Genomic DNA, 8,565 nt, shown 5'->3' with positions numbered 1-8,565 from the left:
TTCCAGACACTCAGGAAGGAAGGAAGGGCGGCAGGGAGCGGGAGGCGGCAGGCAGGGCCCGCCCACACTTCCTTCCTGCAGCAAAGGGAGCCCCCGGCCCCGCCAGGGAACCCCCAACCCAAGCAGGGTGGGAAGCTGGCCCCCCACCGAGCCCGTCCCCACCCCACGGGCCAGATACACAGGGCCCCGCACCCACCCAGCAGGCCAGGGTGCACACGCATACATACACGCTCTACCACGCACACACTCCACCATGCACACTCACACATGTACACACACCAGGCAATCTCTCACTCAACCACACAGGCACACACAACCACACACACACTCAACCCCATATACATGCTCACCCATGTGCACACACCACACACACTCAACCACGCACGTACTCAGCCATGCACACGCTCAACCATGTACACACACACGTGTACACACGCTCAACCCTGGACGCTCAACCATGCACACACACAATCATGTACACACACTCAGCCATACACTTAACTATGCATACACACATGCAAAATACACATCCACACACACACCACGTGCATGCATACACCACGCACACTCATGCAGACTCAACCAGGCACACACACACTCAACCATACACATACACCCCAACACGCACACTCAACCGTGCACACACCACACTCAGCCATGCACACGTACCCCCCCACCCCCCTGGCCCCTACAAGCTTGGCTGGACACCCCCAGCACCCATGGTGGGACACACAAAAACCTCACATAGCTCTTCACAAAGACTCACCCAGTCACAGTCACAGCTCAGTACAGTCTCAACCCCATCCCAACACATGCAGTGACAGGGCATGGTCGGCGTGCCATCCCGGGCAGTCAGCAGCCCCGGCCGTCCATCCTCACCCAGTGCTCATCACAGTCCCTCCGTCCCCACCTCCACATGGCCAAGGCAGTGTCCGCCCTAGCCAGGCCACCCAGCCCTGCCACCAACTCACTCAGAGATGTGCAGGAAGATGTCGGGGCCGCCATCAGCCGGGGTGATGAAGCCGTGGCCCTTGGACCGGCAGAAGCATTTGCAGACTCCTCGGTAGATGGGGCCCTGCGACGCTCGCACCGTCCTGACAGAGAGAGGAGTGTGAGGGGCCCAGCAGGCCTCCAGGATGGCCACTGTTCTCCTGGGGCACACCCAGCCCACCTTGGCTCCTGCCCACCGCTGTGCCCTGGGGAGCCCTGGCCAGGGCCACCGTGTACACTCCTTCAGGTCGTGCACGGCACAACGCTGGGAGCCATCCACACAGATGCTGGTCAGAACGATTCTCTGGGTGACCCGGCAAATGTTCTCAGGCCTGTTTCCCCACCTAGAAAGAGGGGCTTGAGCTGAAAGATCTCTGAGAAGCCCCGGAAGCTGACCATCAATCAGAAATCGCACAGCAGCCTCTGCTCACTGGGCTGAGAGTGGGCCCGCCCGGCATCATGGAGGCGTCCCGCGGCCCAGGGCGCCCCAGTGCCGTCCCGTTTTGCAGCTGAGGAATCCGAGGTCTCCCAGGGAAAGAGGCCATGTGCAGTTACCGTCCGGGACTCCAGACCCAGCGACGCCCTGGCAGCGCGGCTTCCAGCAGGGCCTGCGGGCCCAGCGGCTCCTCAGGAGTCCGGACAGTGCCTCCCCAGCTTCTCGCCCCCAGCCTCGGCCCGACCCACCTCCCTGCCTGACAGCCGGCCCCAGACTCACGCTGAGAAGGTCCTCGTCCGGCGTGTGGGCAGCGGGCTCGGGACCACGTTGCCCCGCAGAGGGGACGGCGAGCGCTCACGGGCCCGGGGGGTGTCCAGCAGGCCTCCAGAAGCCTGCTGGGCAGGGGGCTGCGCCGGTGGGGGTGGCTCAGATGACATGGCTGACCTGGAGGGAGACAGGAGCTCTGAGGGGCTGGCGCCTGGCCAGGTGGGCCCGCTGCCCGGGAGGCCACATCTGAGACTCACTCCTCGTGGTGACCTCAGAGCGAGGTCGCCTTATCCAGGAACCCGCCAGGCCGGTCGGGCGCCTTCGCTGGGCTCCTGCCGGCCTCCTGATCACACCTCTGCACAAAAATGCCAGGCCAGGCTGGGTGCGGTGGCTCACGCCTGTCATCCCAACACTTTGGGAGGCCGAGGCAGGAGAATCGCTTGAGCCCAGGAGTTCACGATCAGCCTGGGCAACAGAGTGAGACTGACTCCACAGAAAAATCAGCCAGGCTTGGTGGTGTGTGCCTGTAGTCCCGGCTACTCGGGAGGCTAAGGTGAGTCATGATTGTGTCACTGCACTTCAGCCTGGGTGTCACAGTGAGACACCAAATCAAAAAGACAGAAAGACGGGAAGGGGAGAGGAGGGGAGGGGAGATGAAAGAAAATGCCGGGCCTCTCCCACAACCATCAGTCCCGTGTCCCCAGCGCCAGGCACGGACCTGGTGGGACGCAGGCCAGGAGAGCGGCACAAAGCCCTCAGCCAGGGAGCTCCGGCGCTACCACCTAGATCTGGACTCGGCCATCCCAGACATGCCTAGACCCTGAAGCGTCTCCAGAACAGGGCTAATGAGAGCCTCGGGGCCTGTTATGAGCCCGCAGCCAGGAAAGGGCAGCCTGGCGGGGACACAGGACCCCAAGGGGACCCGGCATTTCCAAGGCTGATGTCCATCAGGCCCCTCTGCAATGCAGATGCCTGCAGTGACGTTCCCCCCAGCCCAGCCCAGGCCCTGGTGGCTGCTAGGAAATCAGATTCCCTCAGTGACCCCTGGCCTGTGTGGAAACGTGGGCGGAACCCAGCTGGAGGGAGCCAAGCCCAGGAGCCAGGACACCAACACAGTGAACAGACACAGCGGCGATCAGGAAGGTGTGGGCTCCACACACCTCACTCAAGGGTCAGAGGGGCGCGACAGTCCCACAGTCAGAGGCCCTGGGTGAGTCCTTCCTGGCTCCAGCTCAGTCTCACATCTGCAGAGTGGGACGGCCGGGTGCGTGTCCCTCAGTCCCTGCCAGGGCTGGTGGTGGAGACATGAGGGAAGCAGGAGGGGGCTGCAGGCAGGCGGGACAGACAGATGGCTTTGATGCCGCGCCCATGGGGCTTTCACATTTAAAGGGTGAACCTGGCCAAGCGTGATAGCTCACACCCATCATCCCAGCACTTTGGGAGGCCAACACGAGAGGATTGCCTGAGTCCAGGGGTTCAAGAACAGCCTGGGCAACTTGGTGAGACCTCATCTCTACAATAAATCAAGAAAAATTAGCCTGGTATGGTGGCACATGCCTGTGGTTCCAGCTACTTGGAAGGCTGACGCAGAAAGATCACCTGAGCCCAGTAGGTTAAGGCTGTGGTGGCCGTGAGCATGCCACTGCACTCCAGTCTGGGCGACAGAGTGAGACTCCAACTCAAAAAAAATAAATAAAAATAAAGGGTTAACCTGTCAGGCACAATGGCTCATGCCTGTAATCCCAATACTTTGGGAGCCCAAGGTGAGAGGATTTTCTGAGCCCAGGAGTTCAAGACTAGCCTGGGCAACATGCCAAGACCTCATCTCTACAATAAAAAAAATTAGCCGGGCTCGGTGGCTCAGCCTGTAATCCCGCGCCTTTGGGAGGCTGAGGTGAGTGGATTGCCTGAGCCCGCGGGTTCAAGACCCGCCTGGGCCACTTGGCGAGACCTCATCTCTACAATAAATCAAAAAATTAGCCAGGCGTGGTGGTGTGTGTCTGTAGTTCCAACTACTTGGAAGTTTGAGGTGGAAGGATCGCCTGAGCCCAGCAGGGTGAGGCTGTGGTGGCCATGAGTGTGCCACTGCACTCCAGCCTGGGTGACAGAGTGAGACTCTGACTGAATGAATGAAGAAAGGCTGGACCTCCCAGGAGTCTGCCTCCGAGCCCAGATATCCAGCCACTCTCAAAGAGAACCAGAACCCCAACAACACCCATCCCTGGTTTATCACCTGACCCCCATCTCTGGGGCTCTCTGATCTTGTCCCCAGCAATGTCTGCTCTGCCTGGGGTCTCAGACCCCAGCCACCCCAGATCCAGGTTAGATTCCTGGAGAAAGGCCCCGCCCACCCAGAGGGCTACCCCTCTCCCTCCACACTCCCCTGTCAGGACTCGGTTCTGTCCAGCTGGGCAGGTGGTAGCCAGTTGAAACTTCCAAGGGACACACTACCTCCTGACCCTTCTCAGCTGCAGCCGTGGCCAGCAGGGACCGTGAGTCCAGGAAGCCCCCACCTCCTGAAGGCCGGCTGCTGGCCTGGGGCCAGGGCTCTGGCATGACCCACCAGCGCAGGTCATAGAGTCCTAGAATGTTTCAGCACCAGGAGTTCTGGGAAGGAGGCCAGCGCAAAGAAGAGAGGGTCTCTCAGGCCTCCCAGGATGGCAGGTGGGACCGCAATGGCCTAGTGACACCAGAGTGATGGGGTACTGCCCGACCTCCTTCCAACCAAAGTCTCCCTCCCTCTTTCCAGCTGTGTGGCCCTGGACAAGTTACTTTATCTCTCTGGATTAATTTGCATCTAGGAAATGAGAAACACGCCGGGCTCGGTGGCTCAGCCTGTAATCCCGCGCCTTTGGGAGGCTGAGGTGAGTGGATTGCCTGAGCCCACGGGTTCGAGACCCGCCTCTGCAGCGAGACCTCATCTGTACAATAAATCAAAAAATTAGCCGGGCGTGGTAGCGCGCGCCTGTAATTCCGGCTACTCGGAAGGCTGAGGCGGAAGGATCACCAGGGCCAGCAGGTCGAGGCTGCGGTGGCTGAGAGCGGCCACTGCACTCCGGTCTGGGCGACCGAGTGAAACTCCAACTCAAAAAAAAAAAAAAAAAGAAAGAAAATGGGAAATATAATGACCCCGAATGTATACCATCATCATGAAGTTGAAACAAAATAATACACACTAAGTACTAGACACACCATCTGCCCAGGACAAGTGAACAGTAATTGTCAGCTAGGATCGCTGTTATAATTGTCATTGTAAAGTCACTCAACAGGTATGTGCCCAGGAGTCTCAGGGCTGAACTTGGAGCCAGAGGATAAACAAGTAAGCAAACACATAAGCAAGGTCATTACTGCCACGAGGGCTGTTAAGAAACAGGAGGAGCTAAGAGGTAGCAGAGTGGGGTGACGCTTCTGGTGCTAGGTGGGCCTTGAATGATGAGAAAGAAGCAACCATTTGAAAAACAGAGGCAGGCAGGGCATGGTGGCTCCGCCTGTACTCCCAGCCCTTTGGGAATGCCTGAGCCCGGGGGTTCCAGACTAGCCTGGGCAACTTGATGAGACCTCATCTCTACAGTAAATCACAAAAACTAGCCAGGTCTGGTGGCATGCGTCCATAGTTCCAGCTACTTGGAAGGCTGAGGCGGAAGGATCGCTGGAGCCCAGCAGGTCGAGGCTGCGGTGGCCGTGAGCGTGCCACCGCACGCCAGCCTGGGTGACAAGAGTGTGACTCCAACCCAAAGAAAGAAAGAAGGAAAAACAGAGGCGGCTGTTCCAGGTACAAGGAGCACCTATGCAAAGGCCTCCAAGCCGGCAGGGACTGGCAAGGACGGTGTCGAAGGCCAGGGAGGAGGAGACTGGGGGGAGGGGGGCGAGAGGCAGGAGAAGGGGAAAGGAGGGTGGAGCCTGCCCGGAAGGATGTGTGTCATTGTCATCGGCGTTTGCGTCTCCCTTCTTCATAACCACTTGCCTGCCTGTCTGCCCCACGCCCCGACCCTGCCCACCTCCCCCTGGGATGAGAACTCAGGCCTGAATGGAGGCCTCCTTTGCTCTCCACTCCAGCCCACTCAATTCCCCAAGGGCACCAGGTCCCTCGGAGATACCAATGGAAGCCCATGACCTTCAGGGTGACAGGCTGAGCGGAGCACAGGTCCCTCTAATCCCGAGGGCCCAGCACGGGGGCTGGTGCAAAGCAGGTCCCGCAAACTGTCCAGGGATGACCCAAAGGTGGATTCTTTTTGTTTCTGAGGAGCCTGGGCCTCACTAAGTTGCCCAGGCTGGTCTCAAACTCCTAGCCTCAAGCAGTCCTCCTTCCTTGGCCTTCCAAAGTGCTGGGACTACAGGCATGGGCCACCATACCCGGCCTTACACATACATACCAGTGTTAGAACCCCAGTCCATCTGGCATTCACGGTGCATGTGGTGTGTGCCACGCCCCTGGGCACAGTCCAACAGGAGGGGGCTACCTTCATGCTTCCCTGACAGTGGAAGAAACTGAGGCATAGGGCACACACGACTGGGGGGGGCAGTTCCACCTGGGAAGTCCAGGAGCCTTAACTACCCAGCCAGCCTCTCACGGCCCATCTGGGCTGTCGAGCAGCTGGGGCAGTCAGAGCAGGCCTGGAGTAGGGCCAGCCCACTCCCAGAAGGCCGGGCAGCGGGGGAGGGCTGGGTCAAAGTCCAGCTACAGGAAAAACAGCTGGGGGTGGGGGCCAGGCACCTGGGGCCGGTTCTGGGGCCCGACCGCTGCACCCCCACCCGCACAAGGCTGAGGCCCAAGCAGCCTGCCCACCGCGGTCCCTGCTTCCAGCTGCTGCTCCCCAGCCACACCAGGCCTGGCCTTGGAGTCCTGCAGAAGGGAGGGCCACTCCCTGAGAGGAGCCTTCAATGCCCACAGTGCAGGAGGGGGGCTGCAAACAGACCGGGAGCAGGGGCTCCTGCCGGCTCCGTGACAAACTCAGACCAAATGTCACACCCACGGCACAGCATGACTGCTGGGCTGTGTGTGTACATGCATGCAGGTGTGTGTATGCATGTATGTGGACGTGTATGGGGCGTGTCTGCGTGCACATGACTATATGGGCATGTCCGTTCCTGTGCACATGCAGGCAGGTATGTGCTCGTGTGTCTATATGTGTGCGCTATCTGCGTCTGCCCGTGTCTGGGTGTTTGTGCACACAGGTGGCCACCACTTGGCTGTCTGTGCACCTGGACACACACACACACAACACACACACATGCCCAGGCCTGAGGACCTTGATGAATGTCCACCAGGGGACCTTGGTGAACCCTGGTTTTCTTGACCAACAATCACTGAGTCACCCGCCATATGCAAGAAACACAAAGACACCCAATTTCCTGCCCTCATGGAGCTTATGGTGGGGACCAGGGGCAGACATGTGCCACCACAACACAACAGCAGTGTCCAGAGCCAGATGGAGACACTTCACACACATCACAATTCATTCTATCCCCATTGCACGGATGGGAAAACTGAGGCACACCGTGTCCAGTCCATGCACAGGGTCAAGCAGCTAATAAAACAACTGGAGAGACAGTCTGCCAGCCCGGAAACGCTCTGGAGACAGAGTAGGCAGGGTAGGGGGCTACAGGGGAGGCGGCTGCTAGGAGGGCTGTCATAGAAGGCAAGTAGCTGGGCTGTGTCCTCTCCTCCAGTCAGCCGCTCCCACTCTTTGATGAGTGCCCAGCAGAGGGAGCCTGGGCGGAGAGGTCGCAGGAAGCCGCCTGCCCCTGGGACGGGTGTGCCCGAGGGGCCCTCACCCTGAGAGCTGACGGGAAAAGGGGCCAAAATAGCCTGGGAATTTTCCAGAGGCTCTGCAGCTCCTGCTGGAAGGTTGTAGAAGCTCGGCAGGACACCCAGCTCCAGCCTTCCAGCCCTCCTCAGCCCACCCCCATCTGGAGACTCAGGACCCAATCACACGGAGCCCCTGTTGACCCCCACCTTCGGCTCTCCTGCCCTCCTGGCCTGAAAGCCCACCACCCACATCAAGGAGCCTAGGAGCCAAAGAGGGCAGCTTCAGCTGTGCCATCAGCCATTTACACCTTAGTGGGAATGAGTTCACTTAAGGAGGCTCCATTTTGGTTGCTTCAGAGACTTCCTTGAGGTCAGGAGGATAGGGGCCCAGGGACTGGGCTTGGCTCAAGCTGGGCAGCTCATTCTCTGTAAAGCAAGAACCCCTCCAAGCCTGCTCTGTAAAATGGGGGTGTCTTGAGGCTGCCATGGGTGTCTGACTGGGGAAGGCCAGGGCGGGCATTGTGCTGGCAGGTGACATGGGCACTAGTTTACACTACAGGAGGGGTCAGGCGGCTGCAGAGAGTCACCACACATGAGGGCGGGGAAGAGTCCGCTGCCCACAGGCTTCTGGCACCCCAGGCGCTTCCCTACATTTACAGGCTTAATCAGCCCATCAGCCCAGCAGGGAAGGCTTTTACCACCCCTTTAACAGATAAGGAGACTAAGGCACAGAAAGGCTGAAGTCAGCACTGCTGCGCCTCACACCTTAGTGCCGTCCAGAGTATGGGGGGGGGGGTTGTGTTCAGTAGCAGGGCAGGTGGGCCTGGAATTCTGCCTTTTTTTTTTGGAGTACAGTGGCACACTCACGGCCACCACAGTCTTGACCTACTGGGCTCAGGCCATCCTTCCGCCTCAGCCTTCCAAGTAGCCAGAACTACAGGTGTGCGCTACCACTAATTTTTTTTTTTTAATTTATTGTAGAGATGAGGGTTTGCCAAGTTGCCCAGGCTGTTCTCGAACCCATGGGCTCAGGCAATCCCCTCACCTCAGCATCCCAAAGTGCTGGGATTACAAACTTGAGCCACTGACATGGCACAGATTCTGCTTTTCTTTTTTTTTTTTT

The 8,565-nt window shown here is 59.0% G+C and overlaps 1 protein-coding gene across 2 annotated transcripts in view; it reads right to left on the bottom strand.

Annotated features, from left to right (window-relative positions):
* The window catches only part of CARHSP1 (calcium regulated heat stable protein 1), a 6,262-nt gene extending 1,986 nt beyond the window's left edge, over positions 1–4,276 (bottom strand). Inside the window, exons 1-4 of one of the 2 annotated variants that reach the window (XM_021712133.1) lie at positions 4,142–4,276; positions 3,909–3,914; positions 1,706–1,887; positions 972–1,094 (exon numbers count right to left, since the gene is read on the bottom strand). In XM_021712133.1, the coding sequence (XP_021567808.1) occupies positions 972–1,094; positions 1,706–1,887; positions 3,909–3,914; positions 4,142–4,249 (419 nt within the window). In that variant the 5' untranslated portion in view covers positions 4,250–4,276. The remainder of the gene's footprint in view (positions 1–971; positions 1,095–1,705; positions 1,888–3,908; positions 3,915–4,141) is intronic. The other variant, XM_008057664.2, reaches the window with a different exon arrangement.
* Between the last annotated feature and the right edge of the window lie 4,289 nt (positions 4,277–8,565).

The sequence above is a fragment of the Carlito syrichta genome, unplaced genomic scaffold (genome assembly GCF_000164805.1).
Source record: "Carlito syrichta isolate Samal-C Ts95f unplaced genomic scaffold, Tarsius_syrichta-2.0.1 Scaffold303103, whole genome shotgun sequence".
NCBI classification, from domain to species: domain Eukaryota; kingdom Metazoa; phylum Chordata; class Mammalia; order Primates; family Tarsiidae; genus Carlito; species Carlito syrichta.
This window is presented reverse-complemented; position numbering and strand designations above follow the sequence as displayed.